Source organism: Gigantopelta aegis, chromosome 2 (genome assembly GCF_016097555.1).
Source record: "Gigantopelta aegis isolate Gae_Host chromosome 2, Gae_host_genome, whole genome shotgun sequence".
Lineage (NCBI taxonomy): Eukaryota > Metazoa > Mollusca > Gastropoda > Neomphalida > Peltospiridae > Gigantopelta > Gigantopelta aegis.
The window spans coordinates 45069012-45096380 of NC_054700.1; the positions used below are offsets into that span (position 1 = coordinate 45069012).

At 37.3% G+C, this 27369-nt stretch overlaps 1 protein-coding gene across 2 annotated transcripts in view; it reads right to left on the reverse strand.

The window, feature by feature from the left end:
- The window catches only part of LOC121386220 (transducin-like enhancer protein 4), a 96861-nt gene that overhangs the window by 18755 nt on the left and 50737 nt on the right, over positions 1-27369 (reverse strand). For both annotated transcript variants that reach the window (XM_041517062.1, XM_041517054.1), the window contains exons 6-11: positions 24136-24210; positions 19275-19458; positions 16663-16679; positions 8302-8406; positions 6416-6457; positions 845-988 (exon numbers count right to left, since the gene is read on the reverse strand). In XM_041517062.1, coding sequence (XP_041372996.1) covers positions 845-988; positions 6416-6457; positions 8302-8406; positions 16663-16679; positions 19275-19458; positions 24136-24210 — 567 coding nt within the window. The remainder of the gene's footprint in view (positions 1-844; positions 989-6415; positions 6458-8301; positions 8407-16662; positions 16680-19274; positions 19459-24135; positions 24211-27369) is intronic.

Consider the following 27369-nt stretch of genomic DNA (forward strand, 5'->3'; position numbering starts at 1 on the left):
CAGCAATACGTACGTCACAGCTATGCCTTATGTTTTCAACTTGCAAACATGTTTTCAACAAAAGTATTGTTAGAAAATCTTCCATAAAATGATAAATATTGAAAATGGGTAATAAATAGAATACCCAACTCACTACTCGGCAATATCGTTTATTCTACACTTGTGAACTGATGTTGTCCTTCTCCTTTGACGAGGGAATGACAACATCAATTCACTCGTGCAAGATAAACGGTACTGACGAGTAGCTCATTGAGTATTCTCTAAATGTGTAACAGTACATGATAAAGCTATTTATCATCCATTAAAGGCTTTTGTAGGAGATATTGCTGGCACTATAATTTGCGATATAATACTGTGATATTTTCCTAGGAGATATCGCTTCTTATAATCTTGATTGGTCAAATTTTAATCACAAGACATTATTTTGTTATGTCACTGTGTATGTTTCAGTGCTAAACCTATCATTAGTGACATCACAGGGCTGTCGTTCTGCTAGTTAACGAGCCTACCGCTGCCAAATATAGTGACATTCAACCCACATTACTGACATTGTTTACAATTGTCACAAATGAAAAGAATGATAATGGATGATAAAAAGAATACACTCCTCGTGTCTTGTGATATCATACACACACACACATACACACACACACACACTCACGAAATTGTATTTATTCACAGCCAACATTGTAATTAACTATAAAATGTCAGACAAAGGGAAAAAAAATATGCAACTTGCACCACCACTAAAACACTTTTAGAAATTTTCAATGACAAAATCCAATCTTTGTTTTGGGTTGGTTGAAGCCAAAACTGTGACAGTGCTACAGTTAATGGAACCTACTTCTTTGACTTTTGATGACGATGAGCTGGCATGAGAAGATGCGTCGCTATGGGGACTGTTGCCATGGTCCGATTTCTTCACATGATGCAAGTCTTTACTCTTTTCCCTGGGAGACAGGTCTCCATTCATTGGAGATGTGTGGTCCTAAAATAATAATAAAAAAACATCTTTCAAAGACCCTTTCCTAACAACTGTTCATGTTTTGAATAACAGATAATTTATCATTCACTAAAATTATATATTTTATACAAATTCTGTTTGTTTAGCGTATCAGTGTCTGTATATCCCATTTGTTTTTGGTTTGTCAAAAGTTTATAGTAACTCAAATTTCATTTTATGTCCTAATATATATATATATATATATATATATATATATATATATATATATATATATATATGAAGAGTTTAGGAGCAAAACGGGATATATCCATTTTTCATTTTCAGTAAAAGTGATTTTTTAAATTGGCGTATATTACGTTTTGATAAAAAAACACCGGGATTTACCCAATACAATTTCATACGGATCAATCACGTTTTGCAGCAAAACAGCGGGCCTACGATTAGCCCTTACTGACATACAATAATGGCTTTAACTAAAAACTAGATACAAAATGGTTTATATCGCGTTTTGCACCTGAACTCTTCATATATATATATATATATATATGTGTATGTGTATGTATATATATGTATATATATATATATATATATATATATATATATATATATATATATATATATGTGTGTGTGTATATATATATATCTCTCTGTGTGTGTGTGTGTGTGTGTGTATGTAAACATAAAAAATATTATTGGGATGTATCTCCAATTTGAGCTATTACAAACATTAGGACCACAAGACACACATTGTATCTATAGACACTGATCTTCTGAACAAGAAAATGTATATATATTTAGGAAATTTAGTCTTACAAAGGACCTGCTATACAGAAACATCTTACAACATGCCATATGATTTCACGGAAATTATTGTTTCAGTAGCCTATATGAAAAATCATGGAACCAAAAGTCCATTATCTGTTATCATGTAACATAATTCACCATTGCCATATTTACTGTGAAAAACCCATTGGGTTCTGATGATCTTAGGACACGGAACCGAAAAAAGTATTGAAATCCTTTAGTTTGTTTATAATATATTTTAAAATTACATGCAAATCACAATGACTAAAACTGGCAGTATTATCTACTAGTATCCATTATCATGTAACCATTACAAAGATTACTAAAAAAACCCAATTTCCTATGGGTTCTGATGATTACACTATCTCATGGTCCATTCCTTGACATGGTGAGGTAGCTTGCATGTCTTAATGACTCGGAGAGCTAGCTATGCCAGCTGGAGCATCAGCTCCTGGTAGGGTCACTCAAGCTGGACTGCTCAAAGGGTAGAGACTAGACTAATATTGGCCCAACACACATTGGATGCGAATCAAGAAAGACAACTGTCTAGAAGAAGCAAACTCCAAAATCAAAACTCGGCTGGAGAGGCTCAGAATCCTAGTAAGGAAACTCTCCTAGGAGAAGGAAAACTTCAAACTCAAACCAAGTCCACTGAAGTCAAGAGTACAGAAACTATGCATAACCATTAGCGTGGAAACCAAAAGGAAATGTCTGTACATGCACCAAGCTCTATGATCATCATGATGATTACAGGGCAAAAAACTGAAAAATCCAATGGGTGTAGGATTTCCCTCAATGAACTCAGTGATTATTTCCCTGTCTAACCACAAGATTGGTACATTAAAGGCTGTGGTAGGTACTGCCTTGCCTATGGGGAAAATGCATACCAAACATCCATAGCTTCTTTTCAGTGTCTGACCCCATGACTAGTACATAAAAGGATCTGGTAGGTACTGCCTTGCCAGTGCCTATTGGGGAAAATGTATACAAAACATTGGCTGGTTTTCAGTAGGATTTTCCTGTGTGTTTGTGTAGACCACATGTCATAATAACCATACGTTAAACACCAAACAGCTGCACTTTAAGGTAGTACTAAACCAAATAACTTCCGGCTGGGTCAAAGTTCGAGGTGCACCCAACTTTTGATACAGAAGTGAACACCACAAGTCCTGTGATTGGTTATAAATGTGAGTGTGTTGGTTGTAAAAAATAATAGTTTCATCTGGGTAAAAAAAATGTGCAATTTTATTTCATCTAGTACCAATGTGTCAAGTAGCCTTGTGCTTGAAACATGTATGGGGTACCTGTAAAAAAAAGTACTCGAATTTTGTGCGAAACTAGGGTAGTCATAGACGCTACCCGTTATCTCAGAAACGAGCAGCTTGACCCCCATTTTTTTCTGATTCACTTTAAGTGTAAGGGGTGGTAGTATTTACATCCGTGGCATTTATGTCGGTTGATACGTTGCAGGTAGGAGTTTTAGCCACATATGTTACTATTGTCGTCTATGGGATTTGATTTGGTAGTATACACCCTTAAAGTGTGATGAGATGTCATTAAATATTATTTTCTTTCTTATAATATCTATAAACATCAAATATGTATCCTTCTGCAAACCAAGACATAGTTTTAAACATTTTTAACAATCCCATTAGAAAATAATTACATGTATTTTACATTTTCTTAAATTTTTCAAAATCAATACAATATAAACTTTAAAAAAAGAAGAAGAAATAAGTATTCTTTTGCTCTGTTCAAGAGAAATAACTCTAAAATACTTACATCAACTACAAGTTCCTGATCACTCTGTTCAAGAGAAATAACTCTAAAATACTTACATCAACTACAGGTTGGACTATACCAATTCAAATCCCATAGGCGACCATGTTAACGTTTGTGTTTAAAAACACTATATGCAATATATCAACCAAACTGTGACCCATAAATATCAGTACTACAACCCCTACCTCAAAGTATTAACTGCAGAAAATGGTACCTTTCATGGCTCATTTTCGGTATAACCAGATGTTTCTGCAACACCCCTAGTTTCGCACAAAATTTTAGTACTTTTTTTTACAGGTACCCCATACATGTTCCAAGCACAAGGCTACTTGACACGGTGGTACTACATCAAATAAAATTGCATACATTTTTAGCCCAGATGAAACTAATTTTTTTTACAACCAACACACTCACATTTATAACCAATCACAGGACTTGTGGTGTTAACTTCTCTATCAAAAGTTCGGTACACCTCGAACTTCGACCCAGCCGGAAATTAATTGGTATAGTGCAACCTATACTGATAACATACATGTTTCAAAAGGTGGTGAATCATGTGTTTTTATGACAAGCAGGATCTGGTGTCTTCTGACATAAACTGACAACCTCACTGAAACTGTTGTTTCTACAGTGCAACCTAATTTAATGTACACCTCACAAAACACATGTATTTTGTACAGTTTTGTACAAATGCAATATGTCATATTTGAAAAAATATTTTTTTTAAAAATAATACTCCTGAAGATATTTATTGTCAGATGTGTGTGTGTGCTCAGCTATATATGTAGAGACAGCATGGCTATTCAGAGTACCTCAACTCCTTAAACTTATTCCATTGAAACACATGTACTTGACTGACCCCTAGATTATGAAGACCTCAATAGGCACATCAAAGAAATATCAGTATTAAAAAAAATACAATGTCTGAGGAAGGAAAAACCAACATGACTGCATCTGTATGAAGTAATGACTTAATGTCCTGCACATCACTGTTGGAAGAAAATCCTGTATGCTGAGTGTGGGCATCTTCAAGTTACCATGTGCGGGAATTTCAAATCCATCAGCTATGCAGATTTTCAAATTGGACCATCAAAACCATTGGCAGCCACCAATATTCCTGACTATATTTTATGTATACCCTACTGCAGTTGGAGGTTTTAAAAATTTGTGATATCTGGAATTATCATGCAGCTTTCGCATATTTATTTTTGATTCATTACTAAAAAAACCTGTTTTTAAGTTACATAATTACCCGAACATCTATTTTATTGCATTATTTTCTAATCCAGATCAATACAATATGTATATTGGATGTATTCCTACAATCTGTAATCCAGCATATCATTTAGCTATTAACATTGGATAATACAGCATTAACAATAAAATAAATCATCAAATTACACCAAGGTAGATAATCAAATCTGGAAAAATTGGTTCCAAATCTAGTATACACTTAAAATACACTTCATGGGAGCAAACTAAGTGATTATTTTAAAAAAAGATTTGATCTGGAGACCTAAAGATATGTTTAACAAGCTTATTGTTATGTATAAATGAGAACAGAAGGCACAATAGTGACAAAATTTTTAATTATGGCTTTAGTAAAAAAATTCTTCAAAGTAAAAAAATGTTTCCCCTAAAACTACAAATTTGTCTAAAATATGACTTAGCACCCTATAAATATGCCAAAAGGACAATAAAAATCAAGGTCTTTAAAAAGTTAAGCTATCAGAAGTACACACATGAAACATTAACTATGTTTATAGAAGTTAAAGACATTATCCCAATATTGGCACATGTTATTTTTAATATAAAAATAAATTGCTATTAAAATCTAAGTTCAGACTGCCTAGATATATTAACATATTTAAGAGCAGTTGTATATGGCAAGTCAAACACCATGTAAATAAGAACATTCAAATCTGTATAGTATGAATTATAGGCCAAAACCAACTTTTCCTCAGTGCTAATTTTTGTTCAAACTCCATTCAGAGCTATGTACAGTAATTATTGTCAAGGTCAAGGTCATTGTGAACTTGCATGGCCGAGTGACGGCTAATTAATCAAATAGTGTAGTTTTTAATTTAATTAAATCACAAAAATCATAATCTTTTTTATTATGCACTGAATATGTGCTATAGGTTGGACTATACCAATTCAAATCCCATAGGCGACCCATGTTAACGTTTGTGTTTAAAAACACTATATGCAATATATCAACCAAACTGTGACCCATAAATATCAGTACTACAACCCCTACCTCAAAGTATTAACTGCAGAAAATGGTACCTTTCATGGCTCATTTTCGGTATAACCAGATGTTTCTGCAACACCCCTAGTTTCGCACAAAATTTTAGTACTTTTTTTTACAGGTACCCCATACATGTTCCAAGCACAAGGCTACTTGACACGGTGGTACTACATCAAATAAAATTGCATACATTTTTAGCCCAGATGAAACTAATTTTTTTTACAACCAACACACTCACATTTATAACCAATCACAGGACTTGTGGTGTTAACTTCTCTATCAAAAGTTCGGTACACCTCGAACTTCGACCCAGCCGGAAATTAATTGGTATAGTGCAACCTATAAGTTCCTGATCACTCTATTCAAGAGAAATAACTCTAAAATACTTACATCAACTACAAGTTCCTGATCACTCTGTTCAAGAGAAATAACTCTAAAATACTTACATCAACTACAAGTTCCTGATTACTCTGTTCAAGAGAAATAACTCTAAAATACTTACATCAACTACAAGTTCCTGATCACTCTGTTCAAGAGAAATAACTTTAAAATACTTACATCAACTACAAGTTCCTGATCACTCTGTTCAAGAGAAATAACTCTAAAATACTTACATCAACTACAAGTTCCTGATCACTCTTTTCTCCATCACTATCCTGAAAACAAAAACCAGAAATCTTCAATTCTATGAAATAAATCTTGCAACCTTCACTCAAACATAATGAAGAATGGTATTTTAGTACAACGCAAACAGAAATTAGTTTTCTATAAAAGTTATGTTGAAAGCTGTCTAAAATCTGGTTCAACTTCAAGATTTTAACTACAGTTCTTCCCACAGGGAACGCCTTTTTTTATACTATGGAATTTACTACACGTTATTTATTTCTGAGCTGATTAATTTCTAAATTGCACACAAAAATAGTATTTCTTAAAACAAATATTTCCAAAACACTTTTACTTTTCTTCTTTCGTCAAACAACCATTTGTGACACCCAATAGCCGATGTGTATTTTTGTGCTTGGGTGTTATTAAACATACATTCATTCATTCATTCATTCATTCATTCATTCATTCATTCTTTCATCAAACCAAACTGAAATTATTTACCAACATTTATTTTTGTAGGAGGATGGGACAGACTATAGGTTTACTGATTAGTACTAGTACAACAAACATCAAAATAAGTTGAGAATGGTCGCTCAAGTTACCAGGAGGTTACCATATAACAAGAAAGTCGAGAACGAAAAATCCTTTAACAGAAACACCAAAACCAAATTTCTTTTCAGTTGTGTAATATTTAAATACAGTAGAATCTCAATGGGTCGAACTCGGAAGGGTTGAATGAACCGCAATGCTCAAACCAAAAATTAAGTCCCGAGTTACGCTTACACATTGTTGACTGAATGGTTAGGTCGAACTACCCGATAGGTTGAACACTTTCTTGAGCACCAACAAGGTTCATGTCAACGGGATTCAACTGTTTATATGTTACACATACACAGTGATATGAATAACAAAGTATCAGTGTATTAGTGAAGGGATCATAATGGGCAATGAAAATTTAAAAAATATGTCGTAACCTGGTTATCGGTTACCAGGCTTGTAATGTATGGTAACCTGTATATAGGTTACTAGGTACGAAGCTTATTTCGATACCTGTATAATATATCAAAGACTGTCCCTGGAAAAGTGCCAATAAAAGATCACTCACACTAATTCAGTAATTGGTAGTAATGGCTACAAATTAACCCATGATGTTGCATGATCAGAACTACATTCTTGATACATAAAAAGAAATAATTTTATAAACACAAGAATAAAATAGCTTCATCTGAACTGTAAACAAATGAATAATGAGACATATAGCTTTGCTCTGAAGGGCAGTACCTGTACTGGAAATGTGGTGGTGAAGTGGAATCAACATATATTCCAGGGATGGACACAGAAATTTGAAAGGTATGTTTGTGTTTAGTGCACAGAAATTTAACTAACATATGAGGTGTGAAATGCTTTATATATTAAGCACACTAAAGATGATCATACATTTTATCCAATCCAAGTTGGTGCACACACTCTGCTTCCTTCCCCTGTATCTGTCCACGTACCCCAATATCTGTGTGTTAAAAGTTTGTTTTGTTTAATGACACCACTAGAGCACATTGATTTATTAATTATCAGCTATTAGATGCCAAACATACGGTCATTTTGACACAGTCAAAGACTGGAAACCTGCTACATTTTTCCATTAATAGCAAGAGATATTTTAAATGCACCATACCACAGCCTTTAATATACCAGTCGTGGTGCACTGGCTGCAATGAAAAATAGCCAAATGGGTCCACCAATGGAGATCTATTCTAGACCGACCGCACATCAAGTGTGTGCTTTACCACTGGGCTACATCCCACCCTCTCCGAGATCTTGTCAGAGATATGAGGTTTACTTGTAGTGATTTCTGGGACACCATCTACAAAAGAAGTTGTCAAAAATGCCTACTTACTGCTTTCTCATCCTGTCTTTTTCGTTTCAAGTCTCGACTGTTCAACTCTGGAGACCGACTTCTCCCACGATATTTATCTCTATCACCAGGAGATGTAGATGCTCTCTGTAAAAAGGTAGAAAGCAGAAACATACAAAATCATAATGGCAGTTTATTACTAAGCAGACAGTACAGTGCATATTGATCCCTGTAAGAGAAAATAAAAACTGACAAAATACATGTAATAATGGCAATATGAACCTAAAAAATAACGTCTGGGAATTTAAATAAAGGCTGATGACTGATTAATCCCAAAATACAGTAAATAAATTCTCCACACACAATGTCTGCACATTAATCTGTCTCTACGTATAACTTACACTTCGTCTGATCTTAATTTCAGTCCAAGTTAATTAATCATTTTTGTTGGTTTTTATTCTCTCTCTCTCACACACACTCAGGGCCATTTTGTGGTGTGGGCAATTATCATAGATATATATATATATCTGACACCTAATAAAGCATTATGATCAACACTGAGCAGCACGCCATTAAACAAACAGCACTTTCCTCCATGTTCTTGATGTATGACATGCCAGGTATATTTACAGGCTCAGAGGGATCACCATGTCTAGGATTAGAGGCCACACGGATCAGCCTAATCGATCAATCTGTTGTCGTTCTCGCCATGCTATGCCTGCATTAATTAATCTGGCAATTTCGAACAATAGTACAGCATTAGCCAATGACAGACTATTTGTTTTCGAACACAAACATTCACTGTGATTTAGAAAATAGTACAGTATAAACCAATGACAGACTATTTGTTTTCGCACACAAACATTCACTGTGATTTAGAAAATAGTACAGCATCAGCCAATACCAGATTATTTGTTTCGAACACAAACATTCACTGTGATTTAGAAAATGTACAGCATAAGCCAATGACAGACTATTTGTTTCAAAACACAAACATTTGTATGTATTGAGTGGACATATGTATTTAGCAGTGATGGTGTTAATGCATTGGTAAACTTTTAGAGCTAAATTCATGACAGGTGATCACAGTGTGTTTAGTTTAGAATGCATGTAAGTTTGAAATGTAGACAAAATAATACATGCATGCATATAATTAACGCCTTAAATATGTCAGGAATGTTTATTTAATGATGCACTCAACACATTTTAATTATGGTTATGTGGCATTAGACATACAGTTAGACATATTAGACACAAGGACCACACAGATAATGAGATAAGAAACACGCTGTCACCACTCCATGAACTAGTCTTTCTTATTAGCAGCAAGATATCGTATTATATTCAGCATCCCAGAGACAGTATAGTACATACCGCAGCCTTTGTTACACCAGATGTAGAGCACTGGCTGGAACGATAAATAGCCCAATGGGCCTACTGGTAGGGATAGATCCTAAATCGACTGTGAATCATAAAGATTGTTTAATGACACCACTAGAGCACATTAGTTTGTTAATCATCAGCTACTGGATGGAAACCCACTACATTTTCCCATTAGTAGAAAGAGATCTTTTGTATGCAGCATCTGACAGACAGGAGAGTACATACTGCAGCCTTTGTTACACCAGTTGTGGTACACTGATTGAAACAAGAAATAGCCCAATGGGCTCACCAATGGGGATCGATCCTAGACTGACTATGCATCAGGTGATTGCTTTATCACTGGGCTATGTCCTGCCTCTCATCCTAAAGACAGGATAGCACATACCATATAGCTTTAAAATGGTTTGTCAAACTTCCTCAGTGGACCCATTCTCTGACCATGCATCAGGCGAGTGCTTTACCACTGGGCTATTTCCTCCGCCTCATCCTACAGACAGGATAGCACATACCATAGCCTCTGTTACACCAGTTGTGGTGCACTGGCTGAAACGAGTAATAGCCCAAAGGTCCCAATGACAGGGATCGATCCTAAACCAACTTTGCATCAGGCGTGCTCTTTACCACTGGACTATGTCCCGCTCCTCATCTTACAGACAGGACAGCACATACCACAGCCTCTGTTACACCAGTTGTGGCGCACTGGCTGAAACGAGTAATAGCCCAAAGGGCCCAGTGATGGGGATCGATCCTAAACCAACTTCGCATCAGACGATTGCTTTACCACTGGACTATGTCCTGCTCGTCACAGTGAGTGATGTTAATGAGAAGTCGGACAGAGGTGAAGCCAGCCAGAGCGAGACGCAGCCATTGTATCATCTAACAGCTTGTGTGGTTATCCACAGCCCGATAGAACCATTGTATCACCTAACAGCTTGTGGGGTTATCGATTCCTGCTCCGATTACCAACCTAATCAGGTGATCTGTGCTGAACTAACAACAACATACAGTACACGGTCTTTACGCATCATTACAGTAATGCATATCACTTTTTAATTTAATGCCAGAACAATACAGTGCAGTCCTACATATCAGGGACCTGGGAAACAGAGCTAGGCAACCAACCAACCAAAAAAAAAAAAAAAGAAAGAAGATTTTTTTTAGCCAAAACCAAACCCCAAAACAATGAACCAAACAAGCAACCAGCTAACTTCATCAGCCAACCAATCTCACCAGCCAACCAATCTCACCAACCAACCAATTTTACCAACCAACCAATCTCACCAACCAACCTCACCAGCCAACCAATCTCACCAGCCAACTAATCTCACCAGCCAACCAATCTCACCAGCCAACCTCACCAGCCAACCAATCTCACCAGCCAACTAATCTCACCAGCCAACCAATCTCACCAACCAACCTCACCAGCCAACCAATCTCACCAGCCAACCAATCTCACCAGCCAACCAACCTCACCAAGCAACTAACCTCACCAAGCAACCAATCTCACCAACCAACTAACCTCACCAGCCAACCAACCTCACCAGCCAACCAATCTCACCAGCAAACCAATCTCACCAGCAAACCAATCTCACCAGCCAACCAATTTCACCAACCAACTGCACAAACCAACCAACCTCTCCAACCAACTAATCTCACAACCAACCAATCTCACCAACCAAACAACCAATCTCACCAACCAATCAACCAACTTACCAATGTAACAAACTAACCAACCTAATCAACCTACATCTATCTATAGATCAGCCAGTGCACCAAGACTGGTATATCAAAAGTTGTGGTATGTACTATCCTGTCTGTGGGATCATTTGCTAACTAATGGAAACATGTAGCAGGTTTCCTTTCTAAGACTATATATGTAAAAATTACCAAATATTTGACATCCAATAGCTGAAGATTAATAAATCAATGTGCTCTAACTTTAACATATTTATTTGGACACTTGATTGATAGAGAGAAAGATAAAAACAAAAACCCTGCTATTACGTCATAAACTACTCCTATGCAGCAAGATGTCTTATATGTATTTTAACCATACAGGCAGGACAGTACATACCACCAACTTGTTGAGAGAGAGAAAAACCATGAGTGGAATTGATCTTAAAACCTATCACACCTTTAACTTTATCTATCTATAGACAGAAAAAACCAGATTCCCCATTGTAAATACACATGTACCAATAATTTTATGGTGGAACACAGAAATGTGAAAACAAGAAGATTAATTTGATCTAGAAGAGTGAAAATGTCAAGTCTCTTCGATCGTAGATACCGTACATGTTAGTCACCTGGTCTGTGTGGAAGGTAACAGTAGACTGGAATTAGACTGGAATTAATGAGGATTTATGTCTGTAATTACAACTGATACACTATAATACACAACATTATAGATTGAACCAGGTAAGGGGGAGTGGAAATATATCATTAAAACAACAAAATAAGAAGCGAGAGAGAGAGAGAGAGAGAGAGAGAGAGAGAGAGAGAGAGAGAGAGAGAGAGAGAGAGAGAGAGAGAGAGAGAGAGAGAGACAGAGAGAGAGAGAGAGAGACACACCCACACACACACACACACACACACACAGACAGACAGACAGACAGACAGACAGAGGGAAGGAGACAAACAGAGAGAGAAACAGAAAGACAGAGATACATAATGAGAGAAGGAGACAGCGGGAGAAAATCAAAGTGAGAGAAAAAAGAGAGAGACACAAAGAGAGAAACAAGGAGAGAGAGAAACAAAGAGAGAAAAACAGAGACAGACATAGACAGAGAGCAAGAGAGAGAGAGAGAGAGAGAGAGAGAGAGAGAGAGAGAGAGAGAGAGAGAGAGAGAGAGAGAGAGAGACAGAGAGAGACAGAGAGAGACAGAGACAGAGACAGACAGAGACAGAGACAGAGACAGAGAGAGGGAAGGAGACAAACAGAGAGAGAGAAACAGAAAGACAGAGATACATAGTGAGAGAAGGAGACAGAGGGAGAAAATTAAAGTGAGATACAAAGAGAGAGAAAAAAAGAGACCGAGAGAGAGAGAGAGAGAGAGAGAGAGAGAGAGAGAGAGAGAGAGAGAGAGAGAGAGAGAGAGAGAGAGACAGTGACAGAGACAGAGAGAGGGAAGGAGCAGCAAGAGATTTTTTATATGCACCATCCCATAGACAGGATAGCACATACCACGGCCTTCGATGTACCAGTCGTTGTGCACTGGCTTGAGCGAGAAATAGCCCAAATGGCCCACCAACGGGGATTGATCCCACACCAACCGTGCATCGAGCGAGCGCTGTACCACTGGACTATGTCTCACCCTTATAGCCTGTACAGGATACCTGCTATGTTTTTTCCATTAACTAACCAAAGATCTTTTATATGTACTTTCCCACAGACAGGACACTACATACCATGGCTTTTGATGTACAGATTAAGTGGCAGTGTTTCTGCTAGAAAGAAATTTTTGGGTATGGCACTATGGAAGTGAATGCAACCAAAGTCAACAGTGGGTATGGGGGGCCACCCCCAGAAAGAAAATGGGTTAATTTTAGAGTTAGTGTTAAGAAAATCATACAGTAATGATAACAAAAATTAATCTTGTGAAAAAGTTAACTTTAAAAAATAAAATGTGCAAAAACATTTGGGCATGGCACCATACCCGTTTTACCCTCTGGCAGAAACCTTGAATGGGGACGGAAAAAAACCTCTTATCAGAGAATGACTGAGGGGTTTCGATCTTTTGACCCCAAGCACCTCAGGTGAAGGCTCTACCAACTGAGCTAGATCTGTCCCCACAAGACCAACTGGCAGCTGTGAGATACCGCAAGTACTCTGTAGTCATGCACTTAACTCGAGTATTACCTGGAGATACGTCCTACATCAGTCAGTTAAACCGTGACATAACAACTGTTATCTCACTATGCGGGTAGTTTGATAAACTGAACTTTGCTCCTGCATGACAAACAAGTCATGATATCACTCTGAAGGTATCCGCATTTATAAAGTTGACCAGTAATCCTTGATGGTATAATGGCAAAGCCAGAGGACTTAAAGCTGGTAGGCACTGGGTTCACATCCCAGTACTGGCTGCCACCCAGGGCAATTTTAACGACTCAATGGGTATGCGTAAGGACAGTACACAAACTTCTCTCTTACAAATAACTAACAACTAACCACTAACCCACTGTCCTGGACAGTCCAGGTAGCTGAGGTGTGTGTCCGGGACAGCCTGCTTGAAACTTAATTGGAAATAAGTATAAACAAATTCAAAATGGAGTCACACCCCTCCCCCCAAAAAACAATCCTGAATTGGTCCCAACATGTAAAGCCAAACACCTGTCTCTAAAACCAGAAACTATCTTTGAACACCCCTTTCCTACCAGCCCTAGAACGTCTGAACAACCCTCCTTCCACCACTTAACCTCTTCTCACGATCTAACTTATATGTTGAAGTTCTGAAACTTCCCCTCACCTTCTTCCCACCACTAGAACCACATCTGCTGTGTACAATATTTTGCCTAACAATTGTTTCAAAACAAGGAACTATCTCTAAACACCCTCAAAACCTAACGTATATGTTGAGGTGATGAACACCCCCTCATACCAACCCTGGAGCTTCTGAACACCCTTCCCCTTCTCCCCATCACTAGAACCACTTCTGCTGTGTACAATATTTTGACCTAACACTTGTCTCAAAACAAGGAACTATCTCTAAACACCCTCAAAACCTAATGTATATGTTGAGGTCATGAACACCCCCTTGTGCCAGCCCTAGAGCTTCTGTATACCCTCCGCCATTCTTCCCACCACTAGAACCACTTCTGCCGTGTTCAATTCTTTGACCTAACAACTGTCTCAACACGGCGACCTATCAGCCATCGGGGGACAAAGACCAACACTTGAGATTATTTCAATGGTTTTTCTGTATTTAATGACAAAGCGGACAATCAAAGGCTGACAAATATCGCCATAGTTACTGATTCAACTAATTGACGGTTAAGAAAACCATCGGCCATGAGCCACACTCCACCGAGCCCTTTTCCCCGCTCGGCAAACATGGGAGGCCTCTAGACAAATATGGCCGACAGGACATGCAAACAGCAGACGCTTCAAATATTGTAATTCAAGCTTTTTTCATCTCCTTTGTGCAAACGCATCATTGTCGATGGTATTTGCAGTTGGCTCTCATTGATTCAGAAGATGTGAGTTTCGGTCACTCTAAGCCAAACTTCAATTTGAAGCGAATCAATTTTTGACAGAGATTTTTTTTTTTTTCAATCTTTGTCTGCACACAGACACTAATCTAAAAAAGTGTTGGTTTATCAGCAGCCCACACGAAGCTGCCTTGTCTAATCTATCTGCGCAGGCAAGGGGAGAGAAGCGCGACTAGTGTACCAAGGCAAGCGGGAGGACAATTAAATGGGCGACAAGGGGAGATTAGTTCCGCTTGTTTGCTCGTCGTGACGGTCAACTCAAAAGTGTCAACTGTGCCGCAATGATTAAACTTTTAATCCTTTGTTTTGTTGGACTTGTTTTCTTCTCTTTTTTTTATCTCAGAGCCACCAGTCTGAGGAAAGGGAGAGAACAAAAAAGGGAAAACAACAGGGAGAACAAAAAGTGAGAGAAAAAAAAGGATTCCAGACTTCAACATTTAAAGGGACATACCCTAGTTTTTAAACACTAAGATATATTTTTGACTATTATAACCGCTTTTGATAACTAAAATCATACTTTACTTAGATTTTATTGTTTAGATTATCAATTTCTGTACATTCGAAGTGTTTTTGGTCATCCTGGTGTTTTTAATATCACAAAATGCATTTGTCATATTTTTAAAAATGGACTGGACTGGTCAGTGGGTAGAGGCTAGACTGATAAAAACCCCGCCAAATCCCCAAAAATCTGTTCATCTAAAGTTCTTTATATATTCCCAATTCAAATGATAAATGCACCTTTTACAATGTGTTGTCTTGCTGTACCTATGGAAAGAGTAGTTTTATAATAATTTAAAGTCAACAGTAATCATACAATAATAATTAATTTTGTCAAAAGGTCAACTTTAAAAAAAAGAAATGTTTTCGGTATGACGCCAAACCCAAATAAATTGGGGGGGGGGGGGGGGGGTTCGAATCTGAACCTAGCAGACACTTTTATCTACATTGTTCATGAACACTTATATGTATAGCATAATATTGCACTGTAAAAATTGTTTTAGCCCCAGCCTATGTCCCCCAGGCAGAAACCCTGATTGCCCCATCATTGACATTAAATCCAAAATGTCCGCTGGCTGTAAAGGCAGTGATCAGTGGGTGAGTTTGCAAACTGTAAACAGTTAATATCTTGTATCTACAGCTAGGAGCAGCAACTATTTGTCTTTCACACTTAAGACTCACACAGTGGTCAACACTTCACCTCACACACAGACAACATCACACAAAGATAACATAACACAGACAACATCATCATTACTAGGCAGAGGGAGAGGGAGTGGGAGTGGGAGTGGGAGGGGGTACGGGGAGGGGGAGGGAGGGAGGGAGAGAGAGAGAGAGAGAGAGAGAGAGAGAGAGAGAGAGAGAGAGAGAGAGAGAGAGAGAGAGAAACAGAGAGAGAGAGAGACAGAGAGTGAGACAGACACACACACACACACACAAATGGGGAAGGGTAGTGAGAGAGAGAGAGAGAGAGAGAGAGAGAGAGAGAGAGAGAGAGAGAGAGAGAGAGAGAGAGAGAGAGAGAGAGAGAGAGGGGGGGGGGGGGGGGAGCGAGGGCCACCAAACTATAATATACAGAATGAGAAAAGATTAAACGAATATTAATTTAGGTTTTTTTCATTTTTTAAACAATTATTCAGTTGGAATCCCATTAGTTTGTGTCTTGTGAAAATGTTATGCCCAATTTAACTGTCTGTTTACCTAATTAACTGCATCATAAAAAAACACCTCCCATGTACTAAAATAATCCCAGTTCTTGTGTTGTGCAGTAAAACAGCAAACACTAACAAAACTAAAAATTCTACTACTCACATGTTTTTCTTCTGCCACTGAAAATAAAAATAGTAACAATGTAAAAACAATGTGACAAAACAATGTGACAATGTGACAAAAGTTAAGCAATACAACTTGTTAAATGTGATGTAACAATAAGGCCAGAGAAACATTTAAAGACTGTCTGTTATTTCTTTTACTTTCATCGGGGTTGAACCAAACAAATTATCCACAAACTGTGTGTATCGGCGAAAGTAACAGAAATAACAGACAATACTTATTATTAAATATAAAACATACTTACTAATAATGTTAGAAGTACATCTTTTATTCTGAATTATTTTTGGTCCATAAACAACAATACTCAATACGTTCATCGAGAAATGAACAAATTCATGTATCTATGGTTACACCAATGGGATGAAGTTATAGTGTACTGAATGTAATGGAAATTTAATAATACAGTGAAACCTCTCAAAACCCGATGATTTTTATGGTCCCTGTTTAAAATATCTGTACACAAGAGAACCTCTCTAAACCGGATACCTCTTATAACCAGACTTTTTACTTGGTCTCGAGGGTGTCCGATTTAAAGGAGTTTCACTGTATATCCAAATTGTGGTTCATTTATCATATCCATAATATAATCTGTTTATTGCATCCATAATATAATCTGTTTATTGTATCCATAATATAATCTGTTTATTGGATCCATAATATAATCTGTTTATTGGATCCATAATATAATCTGTTTATCGTAACCATAATATAATCTGTTTATCATATCCATAATATAATCTGTTTACTGGATCCATAATATAATCTGTTTATCGTAACCATAATATAATCTGTTTATTGTATCCATAATATAATCTGTTTATTGGATCCATAATATAATCTGTTTATTGGATCCATAATATAATCTGTTTATTGTATCCATAATATAATCTGTTTACTGGATCCATAATATAATCTGTTTACTGGATCCATAATATAATCTGTTTATTGGATCCATAATATAATCTGTTTACTGGATCCATAATATAATCTGTTTACTGGATCCATAATATAATCTGTTTATTGGAACCATAATATAATCTGTTTATTGGATCCATAATATAATCTGTTTATCGTATCCATAATATAATCTGTTTATCGTAACCATAATATAATCTGTTTATCATATCCATAATATAATCTGTTTACTGGATCCATAATATAATCTGTTTATTGGAACCATAATATAATCTGTTTATTGGATCCATAATATAATCTGTTTACTGGATCCATAATATAATCTGTTTATTGGAACCATAATATAATCTGTTTATTGGATCCATAATATAATCTGTTTACTGGATCCATAATATAATCTGTTTATGGAATATAATCTGTTTATTGGATCCATAATATAATCTGTTTATTGTATCCATAATATAATCTGTTTATTGGATCCATAATATAATCTGTTTATTGGATCCATAATATAATCTGTTTATTGGATCCATAATATAATCTGTTTATTGTATCCATAATATAATCTGTTTATTGGATCCATAATATAATCTGTTTACTGGATCCATAATATAATCTGTTTATTGGATCCATAATATAATCTGTTTATTGGATCCATAATATAATCTGTTTATTGGATCCATAATATAATCTGTTTATTGGATCCATAATATAATCTGTTTATTGGATCCATGTGTCACATACATTCTATGACTTATCACATGGTGACAAATCAAACGGACAAAAATGCTTAGGGTGGGGGAAGGTTGGGACTGAGACCTTTGTATCCACTGGAGTTGAATTATCATACAACTCATGGCTTCCAAACACATGTAACTCAATTTCGCTTGTTATCCACTGGTGTTGAATTATCATACAACTCATGGCTTCCAAACACATGTAACTCAATTTCGCTTGTTATCCACTGGTGTTGAATTATCATACAACTCATGGCTTCAAAACACATGTAACTCAATTTCACTTGTTATCCACTGGTGTTGAATTATCATACAACTCATGGCTTCCAAACACATGTAACTCAATTTCGCTTCTTAGATACATTTGGTGGGATATAGCCCAGTGGTAAAGTACTCGCTTGATACATGGTTGGCTTGGGATCGATCTCCCAGCCAGTGCTCCATGACTGGTATATCAAAGGCCATGGTATGTGCTATCCTTCGTGTCTGTGGGATGGTGCCTATAAAAGATCCTTTGCTACTAATGGAGAAATGTAACAGGTTTCCTCTCTAAGACTATATGTCAAAATTACCAAATGTTTAAGATCCGAAAGCCGATGATTAATATATCAATGTGCTCTACTGGTGTTGTTAAACAAAACAAACGTTTTTTTTCATTTTGTTTATGAGAAAGACTGCGGCGTGTAACAACATCCACAATAACGTGTTGTCCTATTTGTGAAGAACTATGTATATATGTATATCAGAAACACCAAATGTTTGTCATCCAATAGCCAATGATTAATAAATCAATGAGCTCTAGTGGTGTCGTTAAACAAAACAAAAAACTTTAACTTTGTAAGATGAATCACCTCCACAAGATACCTGTGTATTAGTCTCTATATCTCACCTTTTTAACTTTGTAAAGGTGAGAGGCAAAAACCAATTAGTGCTACTTACATTTTTCTTCTTTTAAAGCTGCCAAACTGTGTGCGTGTGCTGCGAAACCGACGCTCTGAGAAAGGGCCAGCAGCCCTGCCCCTGAGACGGGAGGTAGAGGTGCTTGCAGTCCCCCGGGGTGAGGGGGCATTGGAATCCCCGATGCATGGGCAGCATGAGGGAAGTTCTGGGCTTGCATCTGTTGCTATAAATAGAAATAATAGGTATCTGATTATTATCAAGTATTAAATAAAGTAAGAAAGAAATGTATGTATGTATACTGAACAAAATAAGAAACTTCTGCTAACTTTGCTTGAACATAACTTGATGAAAACAAACCGGGGGAATAATTGTTATATATGCGTTTAAAGAGTGTTCCATGATGCATCGTTTGGTGCAAAAATCATGGCCATAGGTTAACAGAAACTGGGAGAAATTTTGACCAAGTGTGGTAGGGGTTAAAAAACAAAACACCCACTTAATAACGGGTATGACCACCTCTTGAATTGACCACTGCAGTGCACCGCAGGCGCATAGAATTGACTAAAGTGTTGATTTCTGCCTGTGGAATATTGTTCCATTCCTGAATGAGCACTTAACGAAGTTCGTTGACGTTAGCGGGTGGGTTGGGATGACGCCTCAATCGTCTGTCCAGACTATCCCAGACATGCTCGATGGAGTTGAGATCAGGACTTTTAGCGGGCCAGTCATCAATGAAATCAATGTTATTTGTCCTAAGAAAATTTACAGTGTCTCTAGCTGTATGAGAGGTGGCATTATCATGCTGAAAACTCGATATGTTGGCGTTGTTATGGAACAGAGGAATGACATGATGAGCGAGAATGTCATCGCGGTAACGTTGAGCATTTAAATTGCCACCAATTACGACTAGTGGTGAATGATAACCATGGGCAATGGCTGCCCAGACCAGGACAGAACCCCACCCCCGAAACGATCTCGTTCAAGAACACAACAGTCAGCATAGCGTTCATTTCTCCTACGGTAGACGTGCACCCTGCCATCACCACGTTGTAAAGAAAATCTGGATTCATCCGAAAAAAGAACGGTATTCCAGTGTCGCTGTATCCAACGAGTGTGTACACGTGCCCAATTAAGACGATTTAGACGATGACGTTGCGTTAAAATGCATCCCACGTAAGGACATCATGCATGTAAACCGTTCTCCCGCAGACGATTACGAACAGTTTGCCCACTGATTCGGTTATTGTGAAGCCCAGGTGTGTTAGCAGCAGTAGCAGTGGCAGTTTGGAATCGATTGCGCAAATGTGTTCATGATATAGCGGTCTTGACCACGTGTTGTAACATGCGGACGTCCATGACGTGGCAAGTCGTTGGTGCTTCCTGTCGTTCGAAATCTTACGCAATGATTTCATATCGCTTGACTAGAACTCCCAACATGCCTTGCAACGTCTTCTGTCGACATGCCAACATCAAGCATGCCAATCGCCCGTTCGCGTAAATTATTGGGTATTCTTGGCATACTAAAAATGCTACAATGTAAAAAACGTTAATTGTTTTTACAAATTTTTAAGCGTTTTCATTCACTTGACAACAATGTCAGTAAGACAAGTAAAAAAAATTGACCGAATACTACACGGGACATGTCGAACCATGCATGCACGTGCAAACTGAATTTCACGTTGTCGACGATTAACAGTGCAAAAATAATTGATAAAATTCATGAATCCTGATAATACAGCTCAAGGCTAATACTACCTATATAATTTCATTACACAATGAATTCTTTAACACAACAAATACTATATGTACAAATCGGAAGTTTCTTTTTTTGTTCAGTATATGTATGTCAATAAGTGAGTGAGTGAGTGAGTGTGAGTGTGTGTGTGTGTGTCAGTGAACGAGCGAGTGAGTGAGTGAGTGAGTGAGTGAGTGAGTGAGTGAGTTTGGTTATTGAGTCACTAAGTTAGTCAGTTGATACAAGTCATTGGGTATCATTCAACATCAGTCAGTCAGCGAATGAATGAATGAATGAATGAATGTATGAATGAATGAATGAATGAATGAATGAATGAATGAATGAATGAATGAATGAATGAATGAATGAATGAATATATGACCAAAATAATTGTTATCTCAATTTGCATTTTAGCTATTAAATGTGTATCCTGTTTAAAGTTGGAATATCTAATACAGCTTTTAAGTTTAGAACAGACAATCAAATTTAATTTTCTTCCTGTCATGTCCCAATGTACCATAAAATTCAGTTAGCCATATCAAAATACTAAATCAGGTCACTTTCTCAACTATTTTGTTCCAAAATGTTAATTTTTACTAGGATTAATACACTCCATCATATGTGGTCATGTGGGATAGAAAAAGTACATGCGAGGTCGTGGAAATTTTGACCTGGGACAAGGCTTGCCGAGTCCCAAGGTCGAAATTTTCACCACGTTGGGTGTACTTTTTCTATCCTACATGACCACATATGATGGAGTCTTTTTCTCCCATCCATTCGATAAATAAACCATTATTTTGCATGAACAAACAAATATGGCTGAAAAAGTAACTTATTTATTTGACATTTTATCATAAATAAAGTAAACAATTATATTTGCTGCGTCTGTTTCATGTGTTAAATATAATTTAACACTACACTAGATAGCTTTTATAATGAAGGTTTTAATAACAAAATTTCAATCTAAAACTACCCATCATATATTATCAATGCCGTAATACTCCCCATATTAAATTCAGTGATAGCCCATGCAAGACAATTTATTCCGCATGGGCTGACGTCATGGAATGGGTCTGTCTTGCATGGCTAGGGATGGGAGAAATTTATATCTTGCATTAAGGCAGTTAACAATATTCAAGAATAACAAAATTTACTACATTTATTAAAAATGTAATTGTGTTTGTATTGTGCTTTAGAATGGAGAAGTGACAAGGCAGCTTTATCTATATTTTCCCCTCAATTAGCCTTTTACACTTCTAAAACCACAAAAAATTTTTTACCCTAAAGGCAAAATATCTTGCAGCAAAATTTCAGAAATGATGACTAGACATACATGTAATAACTAGGGTTTGAGACTCATTTGCAAGCTTCCTTTGATCTTTCCTTGCTGCAGGTACAAATTCTATCAAGGACTGTGCAATAAAAAGTGTTTTTGGCTTGTCTGATCCAAATACTTGCCATAAAAACAATTTGGTGTGGTGGGGGAGGGGGGAGAGGGACAGGGTCATGTGCAGAGTCAAATAAGCATAGGGCACAGTTATGTTGGTATTTTTTCAGTTAGTAAAAAAAAGGGGAAATTTTCAACTAAAAGAAAACCTTTTCATATTTATCAGAAATTACCGCTATGCTCCCTCTACTTATAATCATTACATTCCTTACTTCCTCTTTCTCTTTTACCTTTTTCTGCCTTTTTTCTTTTTTCCTTCCTTTCTTTCATTCATTAATTTTTTTTGTTCATTTGTCCATCCATCTGTCCATCCATCCATCCATCCATTACTTTTCTTCTCATGTTCATTCATTATGCATCTGTAGTTTTATTGATTTGTTTCATTCATTCATTCCATCATTTGTTCATTCATTCGTTTGTTCATTCGTATGTTCTTTTGTTCATTCTTCCATCCATCCATCCATCCATCATCCATCCATCCATCCATTCATTTTTCTCTCCAACTAAATAATTAAGCTCTATTCTGAATGGACAGCCCAGGAACATAAGTAAAGGACAGTACACTTGAGCCTTAATACGTCTATAAGAGTGAAATCAGGCATTTTCCCAGGCATTATGTGGGTCTCTTTCCAAAAGAAAGTGGCACTGGAAATTCCCGATTTCTGTACTAAAAATTCCAAGTATAATATACTTTTAATGTATGTCTGTTCTAATAAATTAATTTAACAGTGGTGTACTGCATAAACCAGTGACCTGAAAAAATACACCAATTATGAATACATTAGGCTAATTTTCCCATTCCCATCCGACATAGGATTGAGCTTAAGTTGCTACATGTGCTAACCCCTATCACTGTGTTGTTTAAGTTGATGACAGTACACTTGAACCTTAATTTGGCTATAAAAAAGAAATTCACTACATGTACTAACCCCTATCATTGCACTGAGTTGATAAGTTGATGACAGTACACTTGAACCGTAATTTGGCTATAAGAAAGAAATTCACTACATGTACTAACCCCTATCATTGCATTGAGTTGTCAAGTTGATGACAGTACACTTGAACCTTAATTTGGCTATAAGAAAGAAATTCACTGCATGTACTAACCCCTATCATTGCATTGAGTTGTTAAGTTGATAATAGTACACTTGAATCTTAATTTGGCTATAAAAAAGAAATTCACTACATGTACTAACCCCTATCATTGCACTGAGTTGATAAGTTGATGATAGTACACTTGAACCTTAATTTGGCTATAAAAAAGAAATTCACTACATGTACTAACCCCTATCACTGTGTTGTTTAAGTTGATGACAGTACACTTGAACAATAATTTGGCTATAAGAAAGAAATTCTCTACATGTACTAACCCCTATCACTGCATTGAGTTTAAGATGATGACAGTACACTTGATTCTTAATTTGGCTATAAGAAAGAAATTCTCTACATGTACTAACCCCTATCACTGCATTGAGTTTAAGTTGATGACAGTACACTTGATTCTTAATTTGGCTATAAGAAAGAAATTCTCTACATGTACTAACCCCTATCACTGCATTGAGTTTAAGTTGATGACAGTACACTTGATTCTTAATTTGGCTATAAGAAAGAAATTCGCTACATGTACTAACCCCTATCACTGCATTGAGTTTAAGTTGATGACAGTACACTTGATTCTTAATTTGGCTATAAGAAAGAAATTCACTACATGTACTAACCCCTATCACTGCGTTGAGTTCTTGCATCGTCACCTGTTTGGCTCGCTCCACTGCAGCTGCCACCTGTTGCTGATGCTGAAATCAGAGAAACACACATACATATATATATATATATATAGGTACATCATCTCTCACAATTTAAGGTGGGACGTAGCCCAGTGGTACAGCGCTCGCTTGATGTGCGGCTGGTCTAGAATCGATCCCTGTTGGTGGACCCATTGGGATATTTCTCATACCAGTCAGTGCTCCACCACTGGTGTAACAAAGGCTGTGGTATGTACTATCCAGTCTGAGAGATGCTACATATAAAATATCCTTTGCTGTTAAGCACAAAGAAAGAAAGAAATGTTTTATTTAACGACGCACTCAACACATTTTATTTATGATTATATGGCATCAGACATATGTTTAAGGACCACACAGATTTTGAGAGGAAACCTGCTGTCGCCACTACATGGGCTACTCTTTCCGATTAGCAGCAAGGGATCTTTTATTTGCACTTCCCACAGGCAGGATAGCACAAACCATGGCCTTTGTTGAACCAGTTATGGATCACTGGTTGGTGCAAGTGGTTTACACCTACCCATTGAGCCTTGCTGAGCACTCACTCAGGGTTTGGAGTCGGTATCTGGATTAAAAATTCCATGCCTCGACTGGGATCCGAACCCAGTACCTACCAGCCTGTAGACCGATGGCCTAACCACGACGTCACCGAGGCCGGTTGAGCACAAAGAGTAGCCCAGTGCATGGTGACAGCAGGTTTCCTCTCATCTGTTTGGTCATTAACCATATTATTATGTCTGATGCCATATAACTAATTAAAATGTGTTGAATGCATCACCATATAAAATATTGCTTTCTTACTTTCTTTATCTTACAATTTACATAATGTATGGGGGACCCGTTCTTTCACCACCCCCATCCCCCACCCATTCCAACCATTGCCCCATAACTGGTATATCAAAGGCCATGATATGTAATGTTTCATCTGTGGGGAAAACGGCATAAAAAAGATTCCTTACTGCTAAAGGAAAAATGTAGCAGCTTCCTCTAAAACTATAGTATGTGTCAAACATGATCAAATGTTTGACATCCAATAGCCAAAGGGGTGGGACATAGCCTAGTGGTAAAGCACTCGCTTGATGTGCGGTTGGTCCAGGATCGATCTCCATTGGTGAGCTATTTCTCATTCCAGCCAGTGCTCCACAACTGGTGTAGCAAAGGTTGTGGTATGTACTATCCTGTCTGTGTGATGGTGCATATAAAAGATCCCATGCTGCTAATCGAAAAAGAGTAGTCCATTAAGTGGCGACAGCGGGTTTCCTCTCTCAATATATATGTGTGATCCGTAACCATATGTCTGACACCATATAACTGTAAATAAAATGTGTTGAGTGCGTCGTTAAATAAAACATTTCCTTCCTTCCAATAGCCAATGATTAATAAATCAATGTGCTCTAGTGGTGTCATTAAACAAAAGAGCGTTTAAACAGATGCACATAACATTTGGATTCTCTGTACATTAACATAGCAGTCTTCACAAGAAAGGTGAGTGATCGTTTGCACTCTCCTTCAGACTCGCCTTGGAAGTTTTAGGAGATCAGCAAATTGATCGCCTTGCAATAAAACTGTATTCGAAACTTCATCTGATATCTCGCCTAGCACCATATCAGGAGAGTGATCTTTAGCTTGTCTTCAACTGATATCTCGCCTAGCACCATATCAGGAGAGTGATCTTCAGCTTGTCTTCAACTGATATCTCGCCTAGCACCATATCAGGAGAGTGATCTTCAGCTTGTCTTCAACTGATATCTCGCCTAGCACCATATCAGGAGAGTGATCTTCAGCTTGTCTTCAACTGATATCTCGCCTAGCACCATATCAGGAGAGTGATCTTCAGCTTGTCTTCAACTGATATCTCGCCTAGCACCAATCAGGAGAGTGATCTTCAGCTTGTCTTCAACTGATATCTCGCCTAGCACCATATCAGGAGAGTGATCTTCAGCTTCTCTTCATCTGATATCTCGCCTAGCACCATATCAGGAGAGTGATCTTCAGCTTGTCTTCAACTGATATCTCGCCTAGCACCATATCAGGAGAGTGATCTTCAGCTTGTCTTCATCTGATATCTCGCCTAGCACCATATCAGGAGAGTGATCTTCAGCTTGTCTTCATCTGATATCTCGCCTAGCACCATATCAGGAGAGTGATCTTCAGCTTGTCTTCATCTGATATCTCGCCTAGCACCATATCAGGAGAGTGATCTTCAGCTTGTCTTCAACTGATATCTCGCCTAGCACCATATCAGGAGAGTGATCTTCAGCTTGTCTTCATCTGATATCTCACCTAGCACCATATCAGGAGAGTGATCTTAAGCTTGTCTTCATCTGATATCTCACCTAGCACCATATCAGGAGAGTGATCTTCAGCTTGTCTTCAACTTGTTTATGTGGGCGGGACTTAGCCCAGTGGTAAAGTGCTCGCTTGATGCGCAGTCGGTTTGGGATCGATCCCCATCGGTGGGCCCATTGGACTATTTCTCTCTCCAGCCACTGCACCACGACTGGTATATCAAAGGCCGTGGTATGTGCTATCCTTTCTGTGGGATGGTGCATATAAAAGATCTCTTGCTGCTAATGGAAAAATGTAGCGGGTTTCCTCTTTAAGACTATATGTCAAAATTACCAAATGTTTGACATCCAATAGCCGATGATTAATATATCAATGTATTCTTGTGGTGTCATTAAACAAAACAATCTTGTTTTTTTCATTTTGTTTATGAGAATGACTGCGGAGCATAACAAAATCCACAATATGTGTTGTCCTACATTTTTGTATTTGTGAAGAACTATGTACTTAAATGATTTTTTTGTTGAAAAAAACGATCTTGCAAATAATTAAAGAAAACCTGCTACACATTTTTATTCTATGCATTTTAATATTATACCAATAATTTGGATTTAGAAAAAACAAATGGGGGCCACTTACGAGATTCGATCCTATGACCCAAACATCTCATGCAAGGACTCTGCTGACTGAGCTAGATCCTTCCCAATATTCAGGAAAGGACAATACACATGACAGCATGGGATTCCATAGTCTACACAAAGTTTGGTAACTATCATAATATTTAACACCTATTACTAATTACTAATATTCTAAATCATATCCACGGCTACAATTTTTTTTTTTTTTAAGTTAAATATTCTTTAACATTTCAAAAATATTTAAAAT